The sequence below is a fragment of the Stenella coeruleoalba genome (genome assembly GCF_951394435.1).
Source record: "Stenella coeruleoalba genome assembly, chromosome: 4".
In the NCBI taxonomy this organism is placed as follows: Eukaryota; Metazoa; Chordata; class Mammalia; order Artiodactyla; family Delphinidae; genus Stenella; species Stenella coeruleoalba.
Window position 1 is genome coordinate 3067618 of NC_137149.1, and position 27880 is coordinate 3095497.

The 27880-nt window shown below is 56.9% G+C and overlaps 1 protein-coding gene across 1 annotated transcript; it reads right to left on the reverse strand.

Annotated features, from left to right (window-relative positions):
• Positions 1-2268: 2268 nt before the first annotated feature.
• On the reverse strand, positions 2269-27392 carry TRMT44 (tRNA methyltransferase 44 homolog). The gene is made up of 11 exons (XM_079921067.1): positions 26129-27392; positions 24379-24493; positions 21209-21428; positions 19218-19286; positions 18309-18416; positions 16996-17067; positions 13869-13975; positions 12396-12579; positions 10101-10503; positions 7789-7905; positions 2269-3414 (listed from the first exon to the last, which is right to left on the reverse strand). The coding sequence occupies exons 1-11, from the start codon at positions 26829-26831 to the stop codon at positions 3185-3187; spliced, it is 2328 nt and encodes a 775-aa protein (XP_079777193.1). The 5' UTR covers positions 26832-27392; the 3' UTR covers positions 2269-3184.
• Positions 27393-27880: the final 488 nt, after the last annotated feature.

Below are 27880 nucleotides of genomic sequence, written 5' to 3' on the forward strand. Positions count from 1 at the left end.
GCTTTCTGTGGCACCAGGTCACTGACAGCCTATGGGTGGTGAGGTTTAACTATGATAACAGATATAAACCGTCAAGTGCAACAGGACTCGGGGGACGGCGTGGCTGTCCTGTCCGCCTCCTGTCTGGACGAGAGCAATCTCTTTGCAGGCAGCCCAGCCTCGCCGGGTCCAGGACTTCCGAAAAGTCCTGCCACCCCACTGGACCGAGGGCTCCATCCGGGATGAGTCGGGTGGCTCCAAGCAGCTATGGTAACCGTTTCCTGCGTGGAGGCCCCCTGTTCACCCACTTCTAATGCACTTTCCTGTGAGCTGCCTCTTCCCCTAACCACAGAGCCCCCAAGAAAAACGACCCCAGGAAGGGGCCAGCCGGAAACAGGCGAGGAGAAGGTTAAAGGGTGCTCTCACCTCTCCGTGCCGGGGCTCTCCCTGCAGCAGCCCTGGGCCTCCATGGTGACCCTTGGTGGGCAGTCATCCCAGAAGCAGAGCCCAGAGGGACGAAGCACAGCCTCAGCTCCCGATCCCCTTCGAGGTGACAGCGGTCTTTAATGGGGAGACGGGGGTGGGGGTCACCTCTGGGTGGGACAGGAAGGTGGCTGCCTAGGGGAGCACACCCCCCACCGGCCAGGGACACAGAACAGGGTGGAGGACGGAGAGAGGCTGGACAGCACCTGGAAGATGTGCCACGTGACCTGAGGTCACTCCCCTGCCCGCAGGACCCCCCAGGACCCTCCCCTCTGGGTCTCACTCCACCACCAGCACAAACTCAGCCCACGGCCTCTAAACGCACCAGCCACCAGGCTAACAGCCACCCAGCCCTCGGGATACTGGGAGGTCACCTCCTGCCCTGCTAACCCCGACCAGCCCCGGCTGGTGGCAGGCCAGTCACTATGGTAACCACTCTGTTCCCCTTGGTGCACCTCCTCCGAGGCAGACGGGGGTGAGCCAGGCTCTGGGGACGGGCGAGAGCTGCAGGGCCACGCACCTATGAGCCCACAGGGCTCCCTGGGTCCTCGTAGGAAATGGGACTTCAGGCCGGGCCACCTGGACACAGGCCGCTTGTGGACCCTGACGCCGCCCGGCCTGCGGCTAGACCGCGTGGGCCTGGTTTAGTCCACCTCACAGCCACCTGTGGGAGCTCACGAGAGCCCACTTCCCACAAGACGCTCAGGCTCAGCGCCATCACCTGGCGTGTCCTCGGGGCAGGCCGCAGCCAGGCCACCGTGCTCAGCCATCGCCTGGCCTGTGCACCCACAGACGTGTGGCACACTGCTGCGAAGCTATAGCGTGTGTGACGCCCAACGCCACGGTGACCTCTGGGCAGAGGGCACGGCAGTCCTGGGGGCTGGTAAGAAATGGCTCCCGGAACCCAGAGGTTGGATCTGGGTGACACGGCCCAGCGCAGCCATTTCGGCAACGCTGGGTGGCAAACTGCAGGCGTGGCGCCCCGCTCAGCGCAGCTCTCAGCCGGGCAGCCCCCATTGGGACAGGCAGAGAGCACGCCGCCAGCTGGGGCAGGTGTCCCCGGGGCAACAGGGAGGGCTGAGGTCATCTCCCTGACCCCAAACAGGACGCGGGGCTGAGAACGTACCCTTGGGGCTTTTCAGGACAAGATGCCTGTCCCGGGACCTGGGGGCAGGGGTGCAGCTCATTTTCCTGAGGGCCACCCTGCCTGCCCCAGGACAGGCAGCTCTGGACGGGGTTTTGAGTCCAGATCCTGCAGACCCAGGCTACGGTGGCCGCAGTGCATCACCCTCGTACTGGAAAATGAGAGCGGGGTCTCGCCGGCTCGGGCAGACGGGCTGCCTGGGGGGCACACCCTGCACGTGGGGCGGGCCTGGGGCAGCCCCAGGGCTCACCCCGCAGGGATGCTCCCCTTCCAAGAGGAGAAGGGGGGAGGATGCCAACGCAGGGAGGCCAGGGGGCCCGTCCCGGGCAGCAAGCGATAGCAGCCTCAGCTCAGCGGCCTCGAGAATGCAGGCCTCTCGGCTCTGGGAGTAACAGCTCAGAGGCTCTGCGAACCTGGGCTCCTCCCAGCTTGGCTCTGCCCCCTTGACTTGCTACACCAGGAGGGGTCTCCACAGGCAGGAAACCGCCCCCGGGAGCCCCAGTGGTCCCCCACCCACCTCACTGGTCAGAATGGCCCCATCTGGGAGTTCCCTGGCGGTGCAGTGGTTGACTCCGAGCTCCCACTGCAGGGGGTGCAGGTTCCATCCCTGATCTAAGAGCCCGCATGCTGCGCAGTGCGGCAAAAAAAAAAAGAACGGCTCCATCTGCACAGGCCAAGCCAACCACGGCCGGAGCGGTGTCACTGCAGCCACTCAGGCCCTCCAGGAGGTCCTCGCGGGGCCTCACGCAAGGGAGAGGCTGGGCGGCTGGTAGTCAGGCACAGCCCATGTGCCCACCCGGCCAACTCTGCCCATTCCTGGAGGCTGGCCAGGCGCCTGCTGGCCTGTCCTTGACCTCGACCTGGCACCGGGGGCTCCCAGCTGACCAGGGCTTCCCGAGCGCAGGGCCCTGTGCCCCGCGGCAGCCCCCGTCCCAGCCATGCTGCACAGAGCGGAAGGGAGTGGGTTCCTTCTCATCTCTCACAAATGAACGGAGAATCCCGCAGGAGGAACAGTCCACAAGGAAAAGGCCGCCGGCTACGTTCCACGGAAAATCAAGGGGCAGAACAGTGTCACCGACACGGCCTTTTGTGTAAAACTACAAACACAATTTTAAATAGAAGCACATCAGGATCTGGGGATTATTTTTGTTTTCCCGGAATGAGAATTAACGGTATCTGTGGGGAGAAGACCTACGGCAGGAGGAGGCGGCCAACCCCGGAGCGGCTAGTGGTTGGCGGGGACGGCCACCCTGCTGGAGAAGGGCCAGTTCAAGCACTTCCCGCACCTCCTGAGCCACGAGACACCACGAGACTGTCACTCTCTCTCCCCAATGTAAAGATGCTAAACACATTTAAGGGCGACCACATTTAAAACCAACCCAGCACTGGGACGGGGCGGGGGCAGGTGTGAGTGATTGTAGCTTCAGTGGGGCGTGAGCACGTCCCCTGTGAGAAGCTGGAGCGAGGAGGAAGGAAAACGACCTTGAACGCCACCAGGGCAGAAGCGCAGCGCGGGGGAGCTGGGAGCTGCCCTCGGGCTCGGCCTCCCCGCCCCAGGCCTCCCGCAGGCGGAGCAGCTCACAGAGGCTGCTCGCTCTTCTTGGTGGTGGCTGGCCGCAGCTCCCCAGGCCCGTGGGCAAACGGGCAGCGGTCGGAAGGCAGAACACAACCGTCAGGGTGATGAGCGAAAAACCAACAGATGCGGGTTTTGAACGTTTCCGAAAACTGCCTCCGTTTTGCTTCTGGTTCCTTTTCCTTCCGAGGCCTCTCTTCCCTCCAGTCGCGGATGCGAACTCGCCCGTTCACAACTGGGGTTGGGAACAAAGAGAAAAGACACAGCCGAGGCGTGAACTGCGAGCTGGGCAGGCGGCAGGGCTCTGTGGGGACAGCTGTCCAGGGCCGGGGTGCGGCCACAGGAGACGCAGCCCCCGCAGGCCCGGCGGCGGGAGGGGGAGAGGCGCGGGGATCCCGGGCCGTGGCACGAGGGAGGGGCCGAGGGGAGCAAGGACCAGGTGCAGGCGCCTGGGGCTGGGAGCCATCAGGAGGGGCTGCCGCACGCCAGGTGGACGGCAAAGAGCTGGTGCCTGAGGTCCTGCTGGTGACGGGACCCGGGCGTGGCCACTCGTGGGCACCGGCTCGTGGAACAAGGCCAACACCGACCACGAGCGTGGTCCCGACGCGGGCAGGACGTCCGCGTGGCGGCACTGGCCCTCGAGGGCACGCGTCCGCATCATAAGGAGGGAGCGGAGCGAGCGGGGGAGAGGCCCTGTCCAGGCAGGTGGAGACGAGGGGCAGGCTGCGGGGGCCAGCAGGGTCACAGGCAGAGCCCCCAGACGTAAACGGGAAGTAGGGGGTAGGGGCACGGCAGCCCTGTCGGCAGGGGCAGGGCGGGAGGCCCTCACAGAGCAGCAGGGGGCTGAGATGAGGCGGGGGGACCTGTGTGGGCGGGGTGGCCGCAGAGCTGGGCGGCTGGAGGACCCCAGGGCGGTGCACGGGGAGAGCCCGGGGCCGCCCAAACGCCTCCTGAACCAGTCGCCCCAACTCGGCTGAAGCCGCGCTGGGAGCTTCCGCTTGGCCGCTTCCTCCCGAGACGCCAACACCCCCACGTGGGACGGGGCCAGAGCAACCAAACCCGTCCTGCTTTTCCCTGGAAGCTGTACAGCCGCCTGGAGACGGAAAGGCTCGGCAGAAATAAAGGAAGCTTGCTGAACAAACCTGGCTCTCCAGCTTCTAAGGAAAACTTGGAAGTGTGCATTCACGCTTGGATTTCGCTTTCAAATTGCCTCGTGTTGCAGCAACACGAGACTGTCTGTCTCTGCAGACTGATGCTTATTGAAAACTGTCCCCTGAAACCAGAGGAAGGAACCGCAGAGGTGCCTCTCCGCACGAGGGACACAACGCAGGGATTCACCCTCAGGGGGCGGCCGAGAAGCACCGAGGAAGGGCCAGGCCGGCCCTGCTTCCCACGAGGCAGACACTGAGAGCTCGGCTGCCCTGGCCCGGGAGCTGGGCAAGCAGCCACCGCCTTCCACAGGCGCTCCCACAGCAGCCCCTCCTGGCGCAGCCAGGAACAACACACCCCAGCCGTGTGCAAAGGAGCCTGGGAGGTGAGACTCCCCCAGACTCCCGCCGTGGGTGCCCCAGAAAGACGAGGAGCCCCTGACGGCCTGGACAGGCTCAAGAGAAGTCCGGGCGAGAGGGTGAGGGGCTCACTGGGGCCAAAGCCAAGTGCAGACCCTCACCCTCCACAGAGGCTGGCCCGTCCACGCTCCCTCAGGGCGGGCTGTCTCGCAGCGGGCCCTCCACCGGCCGTACCACGTTTCCGGAGCAATCCCTGCAGGGTCGGGGGAAGGGGACCCAGGCAGGATTCGTAGGGCCTGTGGAGCAGGCACTGGTGATGAGGGGTGGCCCTGCGGGGGGGGCCAGGCCGGCTGACAGGCCCCCGCCCCCAGTCTGGGCAGGCCCGTGCCCTCTGCCTGCGCCCCTCCAGCCGGCTGGCAGGCCAGACCAGCAGACTTCCCGATTTTAAGTGAATCACAGGCACAAAATGTGCTCTACGGAACTCACTTCTCACCCGACATTTGTGCGCCCACTTCCTCCCCAAAGCGTGAGTCCCTCAGACTCGGTGGACCTGCTGTTCGGGCTCCCCCGCTGTCTCTGACCACAGACGTCACCTGAGCCACAGTGTCCTGAGGAAGCGGCTGAGGATTCTTCCAGAATCCCACTAGGGAGGTAAATTTACCGGGACAGCGCGGCGCGCTCAGCAGCACCAGTTCAGGGTCCCTCTCGACCCGGGGGGCCGGCCCAGCCCCCAAGCTCGCCGGAGACCCTGGGCCAGGGACCGACCTCGCTGAGCTGCGTCCGTGTCCTCAAGGCTGAGCGCGGGCGCGTGCCCAGCCCACAAGGTGCTCAGGGCAGGTGGAACTGAAGCATCTGAAACTCTTTTCACCTCCTCACTCGTGTAAAACTAACCATGTTAGTTTTAAAAAAAATCTCCTACGAGATAAGACCCAGCTTTGGTGCTTATTTTTTGCGTGACTGGGTGTAGAATGTTTACTGGAGTTCAACCCCCAAGCCTCGTACTCAGAAGCGTTTCCAAAAATAAACGCGCTTAGCGATGCAAACCACACAGAAAACCAATCGCACACATGCATATTTACGATGGGGGAGAAAAGAACACTCTTTCATGAAACCAAACAGAAAACCGTGCTGGGAACAGTAGGAAGCAGAGCAGCCCCCTGGGCACAGCGAATGTCAGTCACGAAAGCTCCACGCGGTGCAGCCCAGCTGGGCAGGGACTCCCAGCCGCAAGGCCCACCCGCCCCCTGCCTCTCCGCCCGCCAGTGGGCTGCCCTCCACAGCCCCCAACCCTGGACCCGCCAGCTCCACTGCGGGGCTCACTGCCATAGCAACAGCAGCATCTAGCCGACTGAGGTCAAGCGGAAATGAAAACCAACGTTAGCTCTGGAAGGCCCCCGACGGTGCTGCGGGCGTGAACACGCGAGCTCTCAGGTGCACACACAAGGGGCAGGTGGTACAGGTGTGTGTGCCTCGGGGTGGTGCACACACGGGCGGCGCGCACGGAGCTCTCAGGTGCACACGAGGAGGTGGGGCCGCAAGGCGGCAGCACTCGCCTCCCGAGGAGGTGCACAGGCCGAGGAGTGGGCAGATGTGCTTCTGCATCTCCGTGCGCGGTCCCTCCGCCCACGCCCCCCGTCACGGGGCAACCATCCTGGCGGCAGGAGTACAAAGGTGCGGGGGGAGGGACTGGCCCACATCCCGGGGGCGCGGGACGAGGCCTTCAGGCCCAGCAGGGCCCGTAACCCCTCCCCACACAGACCCCCAAGGCACCTGTCCCAAGGGAGTGCCCACCCACCCGCCGGGCGCTGGGGACGGGTGGGGACAGGGAGGCTGTCATCTGGGCGTGCAGCCGCCAGCACGGACCGGGGGGTCAGGCAGGCACGGCCTCCTTGCCGGACGCCCCGCTCTGCATCCACGCAGCTGCTGAGCCCGAGGCTCTGCTCTCCGGGCGCCCCTCGGGCCGCCTGCACGAGCTCACGGGGCAGCTGGGCCTGCTCCTCCCACCACCACAGCGAGTCAGCGCGCCGCTGCCCGTCACAGAGGCCCAGGTCCCCCTCACGGCCACAGGGGGCTGCAGCCCGCCAGCCGTACCTACCCCGCCCCCACCCCGTTCAGCAAGGCCCCATCCTGCTACTTCGCACACGCTGCTCCCTCTGCCTGAAGTGTTTTCCTTGTTCACTTCACCAAGTCCCAGCTCAGATGTCATTTCCTAAGCGAAGCCTTCCTGATGCCTGTCTGAGGTGAGGCCAGGCCTCCCTGGGCGAGAATGTCACCTACGACACTAGGGTGATGCAAGAAGACACCCACTATTTTTAAAGCCACGCACAGAAGTACTTAGGGGTGACTAGCATGTCAGATGGGATGTACTTTAAAATACTTCCACAAAGACAAAGGGGAAAAAGCTTTAAGAAGCAAACACGACGACTTATGGACCCTCTGGCGGATGTGTACACAGAACTTCTTGAACCCCAGGTGCCCATGTCAACATCTGCGACGTCTCCCCTCCCTGTCAGGCTGCAAACTCCAGGAGGGCAGGGGCGGCGGCGCCCCGCTCTGCAGCGCTCTGCAGCCTGCGTGGAAGAGCACGCAGGCCCCGGGCCCTCCTCCCTCCGCCCACCTGGATCCCGGGGCGCCAGTGTGTGTGGGGAGGGGGAGTGCAGGCACACGGGCCGGGGTAGGGAGGCCTCCCTCCTCTAGGCCCAGGGCCTGGCTGGGAGCTCAGCCAGAGGCCAAAGCACAGCAAGTACTGAAGCTCCACCCGGAAAAGCTCCCCAGCGACGGGAGGCCCTGCCAGCGTGGGAGGAGGGGGCGCGTCCTAGACGCGGCGGGGCTGGGCCCGGGGGTGCCGGGCAGAGGCTGGCAGCATCAGAGAAGCAGAGGGGCAACCCACATCCTGCGCGACTTGAGATGCACGTGAGGGGATCTATCCTCTAGCTCTGAAACTCCTCTCAAATAAGGTTTATTTCATTAAAAAAAAAGGGGGGGAAAGGCAGGAGAGGGCGGGGGTAGAATCTGCACGAGAGCAGCTTCTCGTTGCCTCGGGAAGCGTGGAGCCCGTCCTCGGGCGCTGAGAACCGAGGGAGGCCCGGCCCACCCCTCACCTTGGAACACCTGCGAGCTGTTCCTCAGCAGCGTCTGCAGGCCCCCGCACTCCCGCTTCAGCTTCTGCAGCGTCTCCCTGTCCAGCTCCCCGGCCACTTCCGCCAAGGACAGGCTCCCTGTTGAAGACAGGGTTTCCCCCACGTGAGAACTTGAGTTAAACGGAATCCACAGCTTTGCCGGAACTCCGCAGGCAGAGCCATCGCACCTGAGATGTCAGGCCGCGCGCGCCGTGTCTGACCCCCGAGCCTCCCAGACACAGCAAGTCAGCCCTGCCGCGTGGCCCAGCCGCTGCTCGGGGCGGGGACTGCCATTCCACGTGCCAAGCCCGCCTCGCAGCCACCTGGAACCCCTTCTGAGAGGAGACGGGAAGTCCGGGGGAAAATTAAATCCTGGCCCAGAAGCCTGCCCTCCTCCCCCACCCCCTAGCCTAGAGCCCCACGACGCGGGCTCGCACGTGCAGCTCCGCACCGCTGCCTCTCACCCTTCCACGTGCGCGTGTCCCGAGCCTGCCACCTCCCACCCGGCGTCCCCTCCGCCATGCCTGGCAGAGGGTAGACCCCAGCCTGGGATGAGTGAGGTCCTGGGGACAGACCCGCTCACTGACGTCGCTCAGGGCTCAAACACACTGGGGGTCCCGAGCCTGACGCTGGGGCAGGGGTCACTAAGTCCAGTGACCAAGGGCGGAGCGTGTAGCTGCGAGGCTGAGGGTACCCCCCGCCCCTGCCGGGATAGGCTTCTCACGCCGGGCGGGGCAGTGGGAGTACCTCAGACCAGCCCGGCTGTTGGAGACCCACCCGGGGAGGACGGCACCCCGGCTCTCCGACGTTTCCAACGGGCGGGCAGGCCTGAGACCCCATCATCATCGGAGCCACCGCTACCCACCCAAACTGAGCCCAGGTAGAGACCCCATCTTTGCTCACTATCAGGGCGTCCCACCCCAGGCACAGGCCAGCGTTTCCTGGGCGCAGTCATTCCCAAAGCACCCCACAGAGGAAAGGACCATCCTGGGAATTAAAGGTCAGAGTCCATGTTTTCGGAGCCGCCCGCAGGTCCGAGGACCCTGAGCCCTTCGAGGCCCCGCTCCGAGCCCCAAGGCAGCATCCTCCCTCTCCACCTTGGCCCGCCTCTGCAGGGCGCACCGAGGAAGGGGTGCCGACCCACAGAACTCCCCAGGCAGCTGGGCCTTGTCCGCAGTTATGCGGACAGTCAGCCCCCTCCACCAGGGCGGCACTGGCTACGGCCGCCACCGGGTCCCCAGAGAGGCTCTCCCAACCAGCTGCTCCCAGGGTCAGGTGACCCCTGGAGGGGGTCAAGCTCGAGGGCATTGCCGCATCACACGTACACAAGGGATGGGAGGGGCGTGAGGATGAAGAGAGACTCAGCAGAGCACCATCCACGCTGTGGGGGGAGAAGGACCCACTGCTCACCGCTCCCTGGGCCGGCCCACCCACGGGGCCAGCGGGCAGCATCCCCAACAGGCTGAGGGTGGGGCCTCCATCTCCTCCAGTGACCCCAAAACTCAGAGGGCGAGCGCCTGGCTGCTCAGGAAGCCCTACAGCACCCTCGGGCAGCAGCCCACCAACAAGCTCCTTCCCTCAGCCCATGTGCACACTCCTAACGACGTGACAAAAATGATGAAGACTCCTCCTGACATTTAATTAAAAATGACCACACAGGGACGTGCCTGGTGGTCCAGTGGTTAAGGCTCCACGCTCCCAGTGCAGGGCGCCCAGGTTTGATCCCCGGTCAGGGAACTAGATCCACATGCTTGCCGCAACTAAGAGCCCACTTGCTGCAACTAAAGATCCCGCACGCCGCAAGGAAGATCCCGCAGGCGGGCAACTAAGATCCGGTGCGGCCAAATAAATATTTAAAAAATGACTAAAGGGGGCTTCCCTGGCGGCGCAGTGGTTGAGAGTCCGCCTGCCGATGCAGGGGACACGGGTTCGTGCCCCAGTTCGGGAGGGTCCCGCGTGCCACAGAGCGGCTGGGCCCGTGAGCCACGGCCGCTGAGCTTGCACGCACGTCCGGAGCCTGTGCTCCACAGCGGGAGAGGCCACAGTGGTGAGAGGCCCGCGTACCGCAGTTTGAAGTTGGCTCTGAGAAGAGAAGAGCCCCTGCCTGGAGCCCAGCCAGTGCCCAGGGCGCCCGTTACCTCCCCGACTCCAGGCCTTCGCGCTCCTGCTCTGACCCAGGGTGCCCGTTACCTCCCCGACTCCAGGCCATCGCGCTCCTGCTCTGACCCAGGGCACCCGTTACCTCCCCGACTCCAGGCCGTCGCGCTCCTGCTCTGACCCAGGGTGCCCGTTACCTCCCCGACTCCAGGCCGTCGCGCTGCTGCTCTGAAAGCTTGTCACGTTTGACTGCTTTCTGCCCAACAACAGATTCGCCACTTGCAAAACCACTCGGCCAATAAAATCTCGAGGGAGGGCGGCACAGTTCTTCACGCGCTTGGCTTTTTCTCTGGGGCGAAATCCAGACAGCCAGAGTCCTTCGGCGGGGGACTCCAGTGTGTGCCCGGCCCCGGCGTCCAGGGCTCCATGCCCCTCGGGGCCATCGGCACCACCGGCGGCCCCGGGTGGACGAGGGGCAGGGACCTGGCCAGGTGGGCTCACAGGACCGCCCTGCCTGCTGTTAATGTAGCGGGTTCTCCGCTCGTCCACAGAATCTTCTCCAGCGGGCGGGTATGTTCTGGATTTCCCAATGAGACACACCTACACGTGAAAAGAGCACAGGAAGTACTTCAGCAGGTTCCAACAGTATCTCAGCGTTCTCCAGGGAACTCTCTTGTTCTGGAGAATAAATTCCACGAAAGTCTTCGACACCTATCATGAAAGGAATCCTTATTTTAAAAAGTCATACCAACCAATGACTTAATATACTATCAGCAAAAGCCCACAAGAAGCTTCATTCCTGACTTCCACAGCGCCTAACAAACACGGCAGACCAAGGTCACCTTTACTGAGCCAACCAGCCGCACCCCACTGCACCCCTCTTCCGCCCCACACACAGACCCTGACGGTAACCCTGCAGGGCTCTCAAGGGGCAGCGCTGCCAGAGTGAGGAGAGCACGTGTGCACCTAGCAGAGCACCTGGCACGGCGGGGATGTCCAGTTCACGCTGTCCCCTTCCCCGTTCGCACGTCCAGACGAAGGCTGCCCTCAGGAGCCCCGGGGAGAGCCAGGCCCCGTCTGGCAACGCTGCAGTGGGTGCAGCGTCTCTGGACGTCCTCTCCGGGCCTGAACCCGATGAAGGCGAATCTGGTTGCGTCAGAGCCATCCCTCACTGCCCTCCAGCTGTGCCACCTGCTAGATGTGTGATCTCGGGCAGGTGACAACTTCTGTGCGCGTGGAATAAGGCGTGGCACGTAATCAGTCCTCAATTAACAGCTGCTGTGTGTGGACACCGCACTTGCACCTGACCCCCGAACCTTCCAGTTATAGGAAACCTGAGGTTCGGAGAGATTAAGCAATGCTCCGTGGTCTCCAGCAACCAGTAACGGAATAGCAAATGCAAACATCAAAACGGTAGGATCCTCGTACCTACGTGACCCGAACTCCAGCAAAATTCCATCCAACCTCAGAAGACTGACTTGCCAAAAGAGAGGACATGCAAGAGCACGACGTGAAGGCTCTGAAGGTGAGCCCTGAAGGACACTTCCCAAACGACCTTGAGCAGCGACAGCAGTGTACCTGAAGCCGACAGAGGGGCCCAGCGCAGGCAGCTGAGCCCGAGCGAGGGCCCGGCACCGGCCGGCGAGCTGCTGCTCCCTAGTTGGCAGTGAGGACACAGGCAGGGAGTGTCTGTGATGTGCCCCCGAACGCACTGCCAGGAAGTGGCAAGTCGAGAGTCAAGCTCAAACCTTCGATCCTTTTCACCACCGTCACGCAATCAAGCTGAGATCGGGTGACAGGTTGTCGTGTTTAGTTTTTCACAAAAAGCACTGAGGTCCACAGAGTCTCATGAAAGAAAGTTAACAGAGATTAATGAAACCAATGTCAATGGTTCCCCTGACTCTCTCAGTAGTTCAAGCCCCCTGCGTGGTAAGCAGGTCGGCCCCGACCACCTGGCAGGGTCACAGGCAGTGCAAGGGTCAATTTCTACCTGGAAAAGTTCATTTCAAGCAAATCTGAACTAATAAGCCTTTTGATGAGGACATGGGAAATCCTTTTGAGCTTCTGAAGCCATTTCAGCCTGTAATTTGGGACCCTAAGTCCGAAGTTAGAGCGTTCAGCCCCAGGCAGCACTACGGCCAGAAACCTGTAGCGAAGCCAAGCTGACACCCACTCTGCGAGGGTCCCCGAGGGGCAGTCACAGTTTCTGGAAAAGGGATGAAGACCTGCTGAGGGTTCCTGCAGAGCTGCCACAGGGCGGGAGAAGGAAGTACCAGAGCGCCTGCAAAGCAGGGATCTGCAGGCACAGAACAAGCCTCTGGACCCGCCAGTGATGGACGGGGATGCTGGGATCAGCAACGGCACCTCTGGGACAGTCACACCTGCAACCATCCCAGTGCCGTCTACGGTTCTGTGACAAGGACGGCCCCAAGCTCTCCATCTAAACACCTCGGTGTCGCCCGCCGAGGACAGCCCAGGTGACCAGGACGCACCCTCTTGGTGGAAGGAATCCTAAGACAATCCTCCTCTACGTGGAAGCCACAGGTCGTCCCCACCTCGGTGATGAAATCCAGGTACCCTCGGTACTGGGTCTTCTTGCTCTGCCTCCGCTGATACTTCCCAACGAAGTCAAAGAAGCAGCAGGGCAGGACGAAGAAGCGGCAGTTGTAGGAGGACCTTCAAAGACAATCAGCGACATGGAAACCCACAGTCTTAAAGAGATTCAATAAAGAAAAGTCCTCAGAAAGCCACGCAGCAACGGTGTGCCCGGGGAAAACGCAAACGAGGTGCTACTGGCTCATTTTGTTTTTTATATAAAAAGAAGCATATAGCCTTCCCCAATTTAATTTCTAGAAACAATGCAGCATAGCACCTTTTCAATAAAATATGAATCTAATTACTTCTATTAAAAATATTTTTTCTATTGCAATTATGATCATCAACTGTAATCTAAAACTTTCTCAAGTACTTGGAGATTTCAGCTGTTGGACAGGAAATTTCAGAGGTAAGCAAAAAAAGATGATGATTTGCTCCTTGACCTATATTATTCTAAAACAGTCCAAAAGGATGGCCCTGGAAGGTGTTATGCTTAGTGCAATGAAGTCAGACAGAAAAAGACACATACTGTACGTTATCACTTGTCTGCTGAATCTACAAAACAAAACGAATGAAAATAACCGAAACGAAACAGACTCACAGATACAGAGAACGACTTCGTGGTCACCAGCGGGGAGAGGGAAGCGGGGAGGGGCGAGGCAGGGGTAGAGGAGTAAGAGGCACAGCCTACTACGTATAACACAGATAAGCCCCAGGGATATGCTGTACAGCACAGGGAACACAGGAAGTATTTTATGATAACTACCAATAGAGCATGACCAAAAAATTTTTAATCGCTACGTTGTACTCCTGAAACTATATAATATTGTAAATCAACTGTACCTAAAAGAAAAGGGGTGGGGAGGGCATTAAAAAAATAAATAAATAGAACAGTCCAAAAGAACCTTGGATAAAAGAGACCCGGCAATGAAACGTGAAAGGGCAGCAAGGTAACGCGCATCTTAAAGAAGTCTGCCCGAGGCAGAGCGCCCAAAACTGAGACAAAACATTTCAGCAGAGGTCTCTACTCTGAAAGACAAACCCTCCTGCTATCAGGAAAAACACACCTTTCAACACTGGATATAAACACTGTGGAAGTAATCACAACGAAAATATAATGTGAACATGTGAACCACATACATAATTTTATATTTTCTAGTATCCGTATCTCCAATAGCAAAATAAAACAGGTGGAATTTATTTTAAATTTAACCCAATATATCCAACAGATTATCGTCTCATCAATCTGGACCAGCCACACTTCAAGTACGCGTTAGCCCCAAGCAGCCAGTGGCTACGGTTCTGGACAGCGAGGTTTAGGCAACAAAACATCCCCAGCCACCACTGTGCTAACACCTCCACCTACTCACCTGGCCGCAATCACAGGTATCCATGGCGTTAGTTCATCGGAATGGTTTCCGATTAACCAATCGACGTCCGGGAAGAGGGTCTTATCATTTGGCGTGATTGCACTTTCCTACAAGAAAGACACAGAACAAGACTGAACGTGTAGTAAATAGAATCAGAGCACGGAGGGAAACAACAAACGCAACCACCCCTGCAGAACCGCAGCTGTTCCCGGCCCGGTCTCAGCCCCTCTGGGCTGCAGGTCTTCATTTGCAAAAGGCGGAAGCTGGGCCAGGAGTGAGGAAGTGTGTGCCCAGCCCGGCCTGCCCGAGGGCACGGCTCCTGACAACTTTTAGCATCATCGCTGCGCCGATGAGCCAACAACACTTCTGGACGCTCATCTTCTTTTGATATTAAAAATAGCCTTTTTACATAAATATAAGACACCTAAAGGAGACAGGGGACATGTGAACCACTTTACTTTTGACAGGAGGAGGGGCAAGAAGCGGCCTGCAGAGGAGTGAGCGGAAAGCTGGGAGGTCTGAGGCTGACTTGACATAGACCCTGATGCACTTACACAACCCGCGGAATGAGCGCATCTATGAAAAGAGAAAATATAGGAAGAATTTGCAGAAGTGTGCACCAGCCTTTGCTATCACACTATTATTACCTTTTGTGAACTCTCAGACAGCAAGTTTTCACCCACTGAACAGGCATGTTCACCACTGTGATCGTTTCTGTAGTTAAGCTGGGAACAGCTTGCTTTGAGGATTTAAGAACTTTAAGTGAACACCTTATCCTTTCTGCTAATCAGCAGGCCGTCATTAATTATCAAAGTCAACAGTCTCAATGGTGAAGATGTCAGTGAGAACTGGAGACTGTAAGCGGAAACTAACACAACACTGCAAATTAACTATACTTCAATGTAAAACAAAGGGTTAAAAAAAAAACTGGAAAGAGAGACTATATAACCACTCAAAATCCACTAATTTTAGAATTGAAGAATGAACCCCCACGGCAAGTAAGCAGACGTGTTAGTTCTCGGTCAGAACAAATGGGGAAGACACGATGTTAACCCTCACTTTGAAGGCCACAGGAGTGTTTTGCAAAGCTGACGGATATAAAAATGGAATTTAAATTCATCTTTTTGGCTCTTGAATAAGCATATGTGCTTCTATTTTCACATATATTAATACTATTTATTCTTTCTTCCCACCCATTCTACATTTAAATTTGCCTGCCCCTTTAAATGGTCTATATTTACAAAAACGAATTACGCTTAGTAATTACCACGTTTACAGTTTTCTTTCCAACAACATGCTAGACGAGAAAGCTCTACCTGTCTACCTGCCAGCCTCCACCCTCACATTTAACACGGGAAGATGCAGGACTCTTCCTCCAGCTCGGCGACCAGAGGTCCAGGTGTAACGAGAAAAAAATGCAGAAGAGGTGAGACACAGCACTCCTACTAGCAGGCCTTCACTGAGTGATGGGTGGGGTTTCCCCCACTCCACAGGGAACCTCGAATAAAGAACCAGAATCTTCCACCTGTTCTCCAAGGGGCACGTTGTGCCAGCCAGCTCTTCCTTGGGGTCATGATTTAAACAGAGCCTATTCAACTGCTGTGTGAACTTTTTACCCAAAGAAATCATTTTGCTGTTTCTCCCGGGACACAGGGGATTTGGGAATCAACCACGTTATTCCCTTAGCTTTGATCATCAGCCTCATCGAAATTCAGAGCCCAATTCTATTACCTGTGTGAGGACACGTGGTCTGTGCATGTGGCTGCAGAGCCTCCCCTGGTCCTGCATCTGGTTTACCACCATTCCTCAAACCTGAGATTTTTTTTAAATGTTCTAATTTATTGTAATGTATGAATATACAAGCAAATGTAAACTCTTATAGCATAGAACAAAGTATAAATATATAATGAGAAACTGAGCAAATAAAAAGCTGTCGGGCAGCTGCAATGAACCTCCCTTCCTCCCATGTTTTTATATTTTGCAATAATATTCTCAACTTCAATAGAAAGGCAAAGAGAAAATATCCAAATAAGTCTTGAAACTTTCGTTTTCTTTTCACAGATGAAATGATATACCCGAGATCTGCTTGGAAACCACGGCTGGGCTGATGCTGTGGTCGGGGAGGGGGAGGGATGAGACGAAAGAATCGCTGAGGCGGCCGATGAGTTGCTGGGGCTTGGCACGCGGGCGTCTCTCCACTCCGGTATATTCCTGACGTTCTCCACCACGAAAAGCGAATGCCCTTTTCATTTCTCCAGTCGGCATCCTGCCCTCGGGCGGATGAGACGTCGCGTCCCGGTCACCCCCGCGCGTCTTCGCTCGGGGAAAGGGTCTAGAGGCGATGCGGGCAGCTGCACAGCAGAGGCCCCATGGCGCCCCGGGGCCAAGGGTGCAGCCCCACCGCCACGCTCCCCCGCCGGCTTGGAGGCCTGGGCTCTTAGAGACCAACGCCGGGAAACGCTACAGCCCTGACCTGCCACAGGGTGCTGCGGAGGAGACACCCCTCTCTGATGGCTCGGAGCTGCTCTGGACCACGGCGGGGTGGACGGGGCTCCCTGCAGCCCCGCGGTCACGACTGAGGCGAGGTGTGCTGTCCGTCCCCGCTGGACGGCTGCACGTGTGCAGCCCGGTCCGGCCACTCCACTGCGCTCCCCTCCTCCGACTCCTCGCCGGCTCGCCGTCTTGCTGGAGGCCACTCCTGGCCACGCTGCTCACAGAGTGGGACCGCCCATGGTGCCCCTGCCCCGGCCCGGTCCTGGCAGGGTGGGCACCCACTGCCTAGCGGAAGTCTGAACATGCGGCCTGTCCCAGGCACCAGAGGAGATGCAGAGGAGGGGTCGTCCTCCGCCCCCGCCACCCAGGCAGCCAATAGCCCCCTCGGGCACCCACAGGAGATGCAAAGGGCCTGCGGCAGACCCGGGGGAGGAGACACGCCTCCGGCTCCGGCATCCCTCCTTCGGTTTAACCAGAAGGCTGTGGAGGTCTAAAGCTTCATCCGCTCCTACAGTCTCAGGGCACTGAGACGAATGTGGACTGCTGTGGTTATGAGCATCTCTGACTGGCCCGTACACAGAGACACCCCTTCAAATAACCGCGCTGAGGTCAAGGGCAGGGACAGCGCCAGTACCTCTAAGTGCGTCTCTGGTCCGTACATGTCCCAAACTTTTCGTCTTCGGACATCAATCCCTCTGCCTGGATGCTGAAACGAGGAATTTCAGGAATCAAAGGTCCAGGTCAGTACACCACAATAAATTAGCAAGAACAGATCAAACTCTGCAGGTATCACCCCCTGCGTTAAGTGCAGGAGACCCTCAGCTCCTCGGCTGCTGAGAACAGACACTTGCGTCCTGCGGGGCACAGACAGAACCTGTGCTGCCGAGGCTTCGGGAAGGGGAACAGAGCCAAGGCGTGCAAACACCTCCACGGCCACACGCAGCCCTGGGAAATACGCCTGCCCGGAAAGGGAGCCAGCTCCTCTGAGCTGGTCAAGTTCAGCTCTCGGGCTCACCTTCTCTTCCAGCCCCCAGACGAGCCTCGTCCTCAGGGTCGTTCTCATCCAGCGCACCCTGACCACACGCAGCTCTCCCGGGGCCCCACCCCCATGTCTCCACCCACTGGCTCCTAGTCACCACCAGATGCGCTAACACCCCACAGACAACCTGTTCACAGGGGTCACAACTGCAGCCTCACTCTTTTACAAAGCACCTCAGAAAGCCCCGTCTAACAACCCCATTCCAAAGTCCCACAGGTGAGGACAAATGTGTCTGTCCATAAGGCAGGATGCTACGGTCACAAGAAAACCAGCCTTCGGGTCACCACGACTGGGCTTCAATCCCCACTGTCACTCTCAAGCACGAAGCTCACTGGGCCAGGTGACGGCGCTGCTGCACCCAGTGCACTGGCCTCGCCAGACGCCACGAGACGCCGGGGGAAAGCTGACGCCTGCGAGTCCTGAACTGCTCCCAGGGCCGGGGCTGTTCTCAGCTCTCAATGCCTCTACTTCACAATCCAGAAAATGGGTGCAAGACTGACTATCACAGTTTTACATGTGTATGTGTATCAATACAATACACGGGTGCCTGACTGTCCTCTGAGCTAGAATCTAAACTTCTCTAGGGCAGAACCCACCTTATCCTTTATTCCCCTCTCTGTGCCTTGAAATGGTGGGTTTTCCAAAGAAAATACTGACAACAAAAACATCAGAGCTGCTGAAAGCGTGCTGTTCCGCAGGCCGAGTGTCTGAGAACCCTCTTCTAGTCTCACGAGACCGCTGTCTTTGGTCCTGTTTACAAGCTGCCCACCCCACAGAGTTTGCAACCAGCCACTATGCCGACAGCCAGGCCACCTCTGAATCCCGATCGGACCAGCAGAGAAAGACCCTGTGCTGGGCCTGAAGACGCTCTAGCGAAGGTACGAGAAACGGCCCCAAGCATGCTTTACCCCTTCTCTGCTCAGGATGTGGACCAGGAGGCCGTTCCCACAACCGAGGTCGACAAAGCACTGCCTGGCTGTCTCTCCCCGCTCAGCTCTCTCTTCTTCCCATAGAATCTAAGCAAACAGAAAAAAAAAAACCAAAGTCAGTTTGTGATTCACTTCACCCCAGAGTAATTCAGACACAACCCCACCTGGAACTGCAGATCCTCTCCCACAACAGGAGGAGCGGCCTCCTCCGAGGCCCCGGGCGTCCGCGCATGTGATGCCCGGGTGAGCAGAGCGAGGCGGGATCTGCCCACGGCCCTGGCCGGATGCTGCGCGGGCATCAAAGCCTTCTTCTTCCACCCAGAGTCCACGTTCACGTGGTCATCTCTGGGCAAGAGCTGTACACATTACTGTCAGTTCCTTCAGGCATTCTCTCAATTCTTCAAGTGTTGTATACTTTGAGAAGCAATGTTATTTCGAAGATTAAGAGAATTACGGCTGAAAGGCAATTGCAAGGTATCTCCTCTAAACATCTCATAGATGAGAAAATCAAGACTACAAAGTTAAAGGCCTGCCCAGATCCAGGTGGTCAGCAAGGCAGCCGAGAAGGTCTAGAACTGGAAACACTGAACGCAAGGACTGCTAGGTAGGCATGTGCGTATCAGATGGGCCCCGACGGCAGCTCCCAGACGCAGCCAGCATCTCCGTGTTCTGCGCTGACTACTAATCAGGAAGGCACTGCTTCAGTTCAATTCCTGACGTTACATTTCACAATTCAGACTCGTTCTACATTCATGCAAGAGCACCATGCAAAGTTAAAAAAAAAAAATCCCTTGTGTAACCAACCCTGGCCAACAGAACTGTAGAAGTCCTGAGCTACCCGGAGCAACCTCCCGCCCTTCCACCTAAACTCAGCCCGCTCAGCCTTACCAGCAGGTAGGCAGCAAGAGCCACGTCTTCATGCACGAACTTCTCAGGGTCAGTTACTTCAGGCCACACCTACAACATTTGCAAGGGCATGTGTAAGTTTTCACCGCATCTGTGTGTGGAGTCTGAAGCAAGACTGTGGAGTAAAGACATTGTCTGTAAGACATTTAGGTGGGGCCGCTGGGCATCAGAGGAAAATGCTGAGCTATGCTACCCTCGTCACTTATCTAGACAAGTACGACAGACAAGGAAATGAGGGGCGGGGGGGGGGGTCGAGGAAGCAAAGGCGCAGGGGTCAGGAGGTCAGTGCTGCACCCTCTGGCCTGTCAGTGAGTTGCCGTCACTTGTCAGGAGTGTCACTCAGCTGTTGTCCCCGTCTCCCGATCTGTAACGCGGGGATTGACTCTGCCTTAATTACCACGCAGGATGACCAGCAGGTACTGTGAAACTAGAAAATACTGGCTGTGCACGTGTGAGGCCTCGTTACTAACATCAGTAACGTGCAGAACGCGAGTTTGGCAGATGAGAAAAAAACCGATGGCCAATACTAAACGTTCAGATTTCTGTTTCCAGTCTAGTGGATTAGAGAGTTTGGACGAACCATCTCGCCAAGGACAATTTTAAAAGCTGGAAGAATAAAGAAGTCCCTTCTTAAAGGTACTAAACAGTAAGATAATGAAGAAGCGCTAGGCCAGGACCTGGGAGAGAAGGCGAGGCCAGCCGAGGCCAGCCAGCCCCAGCAGGAATGCCTGAGACGCTGGGGGATGCTCTGCTACACAGCAAGAGGGGACTGACACAAAAACACGTGGCAACGATGAACCGTGGTTACTTCTAGGAGAAGGGAGGGAGATACGAACAGGAAGAGTACAAAGTAGGTTCAACTCTGTTAGCACAGGCGCCTCGGAGATATTGCGGGTTCAGTTCCAGACACCCCAACAAAGTAAATATTGCAGTAAGGCGAGTCACGCAGATTTTTTGGTTTTCCAGTGCATATAAAAGTTCCGTTTACACTACAGAGTAGTCTATTAAGTGTGCAATAGCGCTGCGTCTAAGAAAACAATGGATGTACTTTAATTAAAAAATATTTTATTGCTGGGAATTCCCTGGCAGTCCAGTGGTTAAGACTCAGCACTTTCACAGCAGAAAGCGTGGGTTCAATCCCTGGCTGGGGACTTAAGATCCCATAAGCCGCCTGGGGCAGCCAAAAACTAAAATACTTGATCGCTAAAAATGCCAACCATCACCTGGGTCTGCAGTGAGTTACGGCAGTGACATCGAAGGCCACTGATCACAGGGCACCGCGACAAACACAATAATAATGCAAAAGTCTGAAATATTGTGCAAATTACCAAAATGTGACACAGAGATACGAAGTGAGCAAACGCTGTTGGAAAACGGCGCCAATAGACCTACTCCGTGCAGGGCCGTTACAAACCTTCAATTCGTAAAAGCTACAATATCTGCAAAGCACAATAAATGGAGACATGCTTGTGATACTTTATTTCTTAAGCTGGGTGTGAATACACAGATGTTTGTGGTTACCTTGTTTTTACATCTTCAAGTTAAGGACCTTTTACAAAATTGGTCTCCTTTTTGGAAGTATGTGCTTTTGTACTTTAATTTTTCATATATTTTCTTCAAATACCTTTATGTTTATACTAAAGAATTATGGTAACTTAGTATTTAAATATTCCATTATTTTAAATTAAATTATTCTCCTTTTGTTCTCTTGAAAAAAAATAGTAACGTGCCAAAACAAAGCAAGACACAAAAACCAAATCCTTCTCCACAGCGTAACTGCCAATGTTTTCATGGTCTGCATCCCTAACTATGTCAAAGTCCAGGCTGCGATGTGGGGCCCTGGGTGGGTATGTTTTGACTTAATGTCTGCATTCGTACCTCACAGGCGAAACGACGTCACCTGGAGCAGCTTGGTACATCACCTCGTTTCAATGGGGGTGGGGGAAGTCACAGACGTCTCTGCCCAGAATTACCTTGGTCATGTCTTTATACTTCTCTTTAAGCGCCTGGTGAACCCTGCTGTACTTCATGATGGAAATGAGGGACAGGGTGCTTTTGAACCCACTCTGCCTGCTCTCCACACACCACCTGGCCAATCTGGCCAGCAGCTCTTCCCCAAGCCAGGTGGGTTTGGGATACACAATGCCATCTGAATGCCATCTTTCTGGACAGAAAATTAAAACAGATATGAACCTTTGAAAATAAGAGAGATATGAGTAAGTACAGCTGGTTTCAATTCTTATTTTCAAATTACACATTTCTTTGCCAAAAGAAGAGAGGAATTAAGACAGCTACGATGACAAAATATGGTACCCCAAACCCAAGACAATCTGGAACTAGTTACAGAATTTTCATCCTACAGAGAAAAACACATTTAAAAAGCAGAAAGAGTTCCTCCTCTCTTGCAAACGTTGTTAAAATGCATTTACACATCTTACGACGCCCATCAGCCCAACGACAAAGTTCCTCTCGCCTCCCGCCCATCAGCCCAACGACAAAGTCCCTCTCGCCTCCCGCTTCATGCACCGATCAGCTAGAGGCTCAAACGTTTACGGATCGCTCTAACTGTCCTAGGGTTTACACATTTCACATGTGCTACCCAGATGTAGAACGCTGGTCCACCGAGTACTTCCCATCCAGGAAGCTGAGCGCTCGGTCACCAAGCTGAGGACACACACACAGTCCCTGTGGCTCACAGTCCTTCTAGGTCACCGTGTGTCCTCTGCCACCAAAATGCAGAGGCTGCGGCCCTGTCTGTTCTGTTCGCCGCTCGACCCCGGCCCCAGCAGTGCCTGATCACGGCGGGCGCTCGCTGTCTGGGCGCCGAGTAAACGCGCAACCCGCGGGCCTAGGTCACGACAACACATCCACCGAGGCTGCGGCCCAGGCAGTGCGATGAAGGGGAGAGGCATCAAGTTTGCTGGCGCACAGAAAAGGAGGTGGCGTCCAGAAGCACAGGCGGCTGGGTGACGGGGCAGAGCTGGAGGCAGGCGCGGGCCAGGGGCAGGGGCAAGGGGTCGCCGGTCTGGTGAGAGTTACGACTGTCAGGCTTTTGCCACCAGGCGCATCAAAGGGACACAGCTCACTCCCATAAGTAACAGGTGCCAAGTGTCCGCTGAGAAACACGCCCCAAGACGCTCACCTTTCCCGTCCCTTCCCTTCGGAAGCTATCCTGCTGGGGCTGATGGCCTCGGGCCTTTCCTCTGCTCTTCCTGGGCCCCACGCTATTTCCCAGGTATCACCGGGGTCATCACGGCTACCCCCTCACCCGCTCAGGCCTCAGGGGCCTCTCCCGCCCACCCTGGTACGATGGGCACAGCACTGCCCTTGCCAATGAAGGGACCGGGAATAGAGGCCTGAGCCACCTCTCACTTCTCTGCCCGGCACTCAGCACCACCTGGCATTAGAGCATTCACCTGTCTCTCCCGGGCCTTGCTGACCCCCAGCTGCCCAGCACAAGCACACGGTGGGCACACCGAAGTCCTGCTGAAGCCAAGCACGGACCAGGAGTGCTGCATCCCACGGTGGCAACCACCAGACGTCCATTTAACTCGTGTTCTGCTGAGAAGGCCCCATACCTGGCCCCACAGTGTGGCCAGCTCCCAACGCAATGCAGGTGACAGCTGCCCGGCAGGGCAACGACAGGAGATGTCAGCCGGGAAAGATGGGGAGTAGCCACCCAGGCACTCAGAAGCTCATGGAGAACAGGGGCTGGGATTCCACCGCATCGACCACACTGAGCGCCTGCCGCGGCCGGACTCGGGCCGGGCTTCCCCAACCAGGCGAGGGGACAGCAGCCTCCAGCGCTCACCCCGCAGCTCCGCCATCGGCACCCCCTGGGTGACCCACACGGGCACACCCGGCTTTCCCACGGGGTCTGCCCTCACTCTCCAGGGGAGAGGAAAGGGCCTCGGGGCAAGGCCCCTTGGGGAGCATTTAACAACCGGCAAGAGGCTTCACCCCGGCCGACCCTGAGTACCCCACCCAGCGTGTAAGCCTACAACAGGTCCCTGGGAAGCCCGGCCCAGGCCCCTCCTGGGGGGCTCAAAGATGATTAAACCCGTTTCAGAGATGAGAAGACTGAGGGCCACAGAGGCAACGTACCCAAGCTCAATGCTGGTGGGGAAACGCAGGTCTACGTGACTCCAAAACCAAGCTATTCCCAATGCAGCCCTCAGCTCCCTAGGAAACCACGTGCAAAGCCCATCCCCAAGGCTGTCTGGAAAGAATAGACGCATGTGGCTCTCAGGAAAACACCAGCAGAAGAACAGCAAGCGATTTAACCTTCCTCTGACTTTTTCATTTAAAAAATACCAAATGGAAGTAAGTCAAATTTCACACTGTCCAGACAGGCCCAAACACCACGTGGAATTAAGGGAACGGGTGAAACTGCTGCTTTTATGATAAACATCACAGAACACCCGCTACGTCTAAGACCCCGTGAGCCTCAGTGGACAACGAAAAAGAAGGTTCCACTTACCACCCGTTACCAAGGGGTAAGAAATAACAGAACAACGAATGCACTGTGTTTATTTGGATCCGGTGCTAGAACCAGGTGCTACTAGCCATCGAGGCTGCACAGAATGCACGGGCCCTCCAGCCAGGCTGTGAGCACCCAGTGCCAACAGGAACAAGGGCGCGTCAGGGAAATGCCAACCAGAAAGCACGCTCCCACAAACCCGAACCGCCTAAGAGGGAGTCCCTGCTGCTCCTTGGTGACCGGAATCTTACAGCTGCCTAAAGAAATCACTGACTGGGGACTTCCCTGGGGGCGCAGTGGTTAAGAATCTGCCTGCCAATGCAGGGGACACAGATTCGAGCCCTGGTCCAGAAGATCCCACATGCCGTGGAGCAACTAAGCCCAGGCGCCACAACTAGTGAGCCAGCGCTCTAGAGCCCGCGAGCCACAGCTACTGAAGCCCGTGCGCCTAGAGCCCGTGCTCTGCGATAAAAGATGCCACCGCAATGAGAAGCCTGTGCACCGCAACGAAGAGCAGCCCCCGCTCGCCGCAACTAGAGAAAGCCCGCGCACAGCAACCAAGACCCAACGCAGCCCCCCCAAAATAATTAATTCATTAATTTAAAAACATCATTGATTTAAAGCATCAATCACTGAGAGAAGAATAAGTTGTTCGGTCCTTACCATTCTCCTTCGCTCTGACTGAGCTGAATTTGATACACGTTGCTCGTCTTAACCTTTAAATTCCCTTCACTGTCTTCCTCCAAAGGTAAAAAAATTACGGTTCCATTGAGGACATCTGGGGGGAAAAAGATAGGGATAATCGATTAAAGTGCTTAGTTCAGAGTCTCATCAAAAGCGGTCTTAAAAAAACAGTACTGAATCCACCGTGCCTTCAACCCCCAGGGCTTTTCCCCACTCGATTTACATCAGCGAACGTCCTGGCCACGGCCCATCCCCAAGCCTGCACCGCGCCGAGCTGAGCGTAGTCCTGAAAGGGCCCCCCCGTGGAGGAGCGGTGCTCACCAAGAGGAAGAGGACAGGCTTAGCCCGCCCTGCTCTTCTGCGAAGCCCATGTGAGAATGCAGACATCCACGTTTGAAGGCCTCGTGGGCACTGATGCGCTCATCTCCTCAGGCCAGGAGAGGTGAAGTTTCAAAGGTGGTAAAAGCTGGAAGGGCTCCTGAACTAGTCTGGGCAGCAGGGCCAGCGAGGGCCTCCTGGAGGAGGGAACACCCGCGAAGAGTCTTACAGGGCCACAGAGGCCCGCAGTACTGGGGGGCGGGGAGGGGGTATGCAGCCACCAGTAGTAATTCAGCAGCGCTGCTTGTGGTGGACAGAACAGCCTCCAGAGACACCCACACCCTGATACCCAGAACCTGTGACCACACGGAGTTGTTTCATGGCAAAAAGGGACTCTACAGATGTGAAGAGGGTTATGGACCTCGGAAGAGAGAGGGAGTATCCTGGACTACACAGGTGGGCCCCGTCTAGCCATGTGAGCCCCGAAAAGCTGAGAACCGTCTCCAGCTAGAGGCAGAAAAGATGCAGCAGCAGGGGAAGTCAATGAGGCTCTGAGCGTGAGTCAAATTCGGCACGGGTGCGGCTCTGAGATGTAGGGAGGCCTCCACGAGCTGCCCCAGGAGCTGGCCTTTTCCCTCATCCCTTTACCACTCATGGTCCAGCGCTCCTTCACCATCTTCCCCAAGCCTTCCAGACACCACCCCAATCCACAACCCCACCCTCTGTACTAAGGAGTCACATTTCTACGTGCCCCCTCCAAAAACAATGAAAAATCTACAACCTCCCTGGGGCATGGCAAGGAAACTGGCAGACTAAGTGCCTTTAGTGCCTTTTCACTTACTGGCTGGTTTTTAATCTAACTGCAGCCTCTGCGAGAGATTCTCCCCGGGACCAAACTCTAGGCAGGCTCCTCTGAGGCCTGTCTCAATTAGGGTTCAACCTTGGCCTATGAAGACCTGAACAAACATTGTCACAGCTCAAGGCCACATCCCTAGCATGACCCTAGGCCCCCTTAAAGTGCCCACCTGAAAAAACTCAAGGTTGAGAGAAGAATAGACTGTTCCAGCCCACACCTGAGCAAGAGCCCCTGGGACCGCCTCTGTGGGAGGGGAGGTCCTAACATCCACAGGCACCAGTTAGCAAACCCAGATGGTGTCACAGGGACTGATCCCCACCTTTCCTGCTTCTGGTTAATTTTTCACCTCCCGGGCTCTACCGCTCCATCCTCTTCCTTCATTCTCCCTGTAAAAAGCCCAGTCACCTCTGCACAAATCGCAGTGGAGTTCAGTTCACGCTGGACTCTTCCCCCTACTGTGATAGTGCATTACCAATTAAAACCTATCCTTGCCACTTTCACTAGTGTCCGGCTCTATGTATCTTTGACACCTGCCACTATCAGAAATACTCTTACCTTGCACGACTATTTCTCTCTTCGGAGCACAAGAATGCGCGTTCATTTTTGGGATGACGGTTCTGAGAATCACGTCGAGCTCGTGCTGAGCCTCTAGCTGTGATTCCGCCCCGGAGCGGGTGAAGAAGGCTAGCATCTCTCGATTGCCGCTGGCGAGGCTCCGGGAGAAATCGTCCCAGAGAGAATCCAGGTCCGGGGCGGGGAAGTCGCCCTCCCCGGCTCCAGCCTTGCCGGGCTGCCCACGGGCCCCAGAGAGCAGAGGCGCTTTGGCTGCTTCCCGCTGGTCCTCCCCTTGCTGGCGCCGGCCCTGGTTCTCCTGGGGGCCCTGCTCAGGGACTGCGCCCGGCCGAGGGCCCGGCCCCCCCTCGGGGAAACACTGGCCGTGTCCCGGCCCCTCCTTGGGCCCGCATCCCGCCGGGGCACGCTCCTCCGGCTCGGGGCCTGAGCTCGGCCGGGGGCCGGAATGCTCGACCCGGGGCAAGCAGGCGCTCCGCCGGGCCTCTAGGCGAACGCCACACAGCCGCTTGTTGGCCACCTGCGGCCTCTCCACCCACACGGCCACCGCCGCCCAGAAGCCCCCAGGGAGCAGCGAATCCGGATCGCGAACTGCAACCCTTCCCAGCTCCGCCATGTTCTGTCTCCGCCGAGAGCCTCGGAGGCGCGCCGGGATGACGCACGTTACGGCGCGGCGTGTTTGCGTCATGGGGGCGGGACGCCGCGGCCGGAAGTGAAAGGGAAGAAGACGGACCCACTTCCTTTCCTGCTTTGGGTTCTTTATCGTTATTCGGCTGGGGAGTTCGGGGCTGAGGAATTTTTTTTTAAATTTTGTTTTGTTTTATACAGCAGGTTCTTATTAGTTATCCATTTTTTACATATTAGTGTGTACATGTCAATCCCAATCTCCCAATTCATCACACCACCAGCTCCACGCCCCGCCGCTTTCTCCCCTTGGTGTCCATACGTTTGTTCTCTACATCTGTGTCTCTATTTCTGCCCTGCAAACCGGTTCATCTGTACCATTTTTCTAGGTTCCACATATATGCGTTAATATACGCTATTTGTTTTTCTCTTTCTGACTTCCTTCACTCTGGGGGCTGAGGAATTTAACTTTTGCTTTATTCTCCAGGGAAACATCCAAGGGTGTCGGCGCCGGATAGTAACATGACCAGAGCTGAGTTTTGGAGAATTCTGGAGGTGGTGTATTTATGGAATCATAAAGGTCAATCCTGCATCCGACGTCTGATTGTTTCCGTATTGTTACCGATCAAAGTCATGGAGCCTGCGTTTGTGAATGTTCAGGGTTGTCTTCTAATGAAAGCTCGCGCGTCTCCGTTTTTACTCTGGCGTGCTTTCTCGTGTGGGAGAGTTGCAGCTGCTGCGTTCCTGCGTCTGACCGCTGCCCTGGGGTGTCTGTCAGGACAGGTGAACGTCACCTGTCACCTGCGTGTTCCCAGGAGGAGCAGAGAAGGGCGGGTACTGCGGGTTTAGGCCAACGTCAACTGCACAGTCTGCAGAATCTAGTGATATCCCGAAAACCTCAAAGATTCTTCATTCTTTTTGTACATTATAGTCCCTCAGTTGGGATTTTCCCTAAAGGGTCTCTGTCAGAATCAAGGAGTGAAAACTAACTCAGATCATGTGATTTACCAGAGAGAAGAGCAATGTCTGTTGAATTACGTAAAAGATAAATGAATGCTAAACCTCATAGTCTTTGACCATGGAGTTGATTTTCATGCTGTCTGTATTGCTTTC

Excerpts from the sequence above, each read along its gene's own strand:
- TRMT44 (XM_079921067.1), bottom strand. The coding sequence starts at position 26,831 with ATGACGCAAACACGCCGCGCCGTAACGTGCGTCATCCCGGCGCGCCTC. Across the intron at positions 18,417-19,217 it reads CTCTTGCTGCCTACCTGCTG|ATTCTATGGGAAGAAGAGAG; the intron begins GTAAGGCTGAGC and ends CTGTTTGCTTAG. Across the intron at positions 13,976-16,995 it reads GACCAGAGACGCACTTAGAG|GAAAGTGCAATCACGCCAAA; the intron begins GTACTGGCGCTG and ends TCTTTCTTGTAG.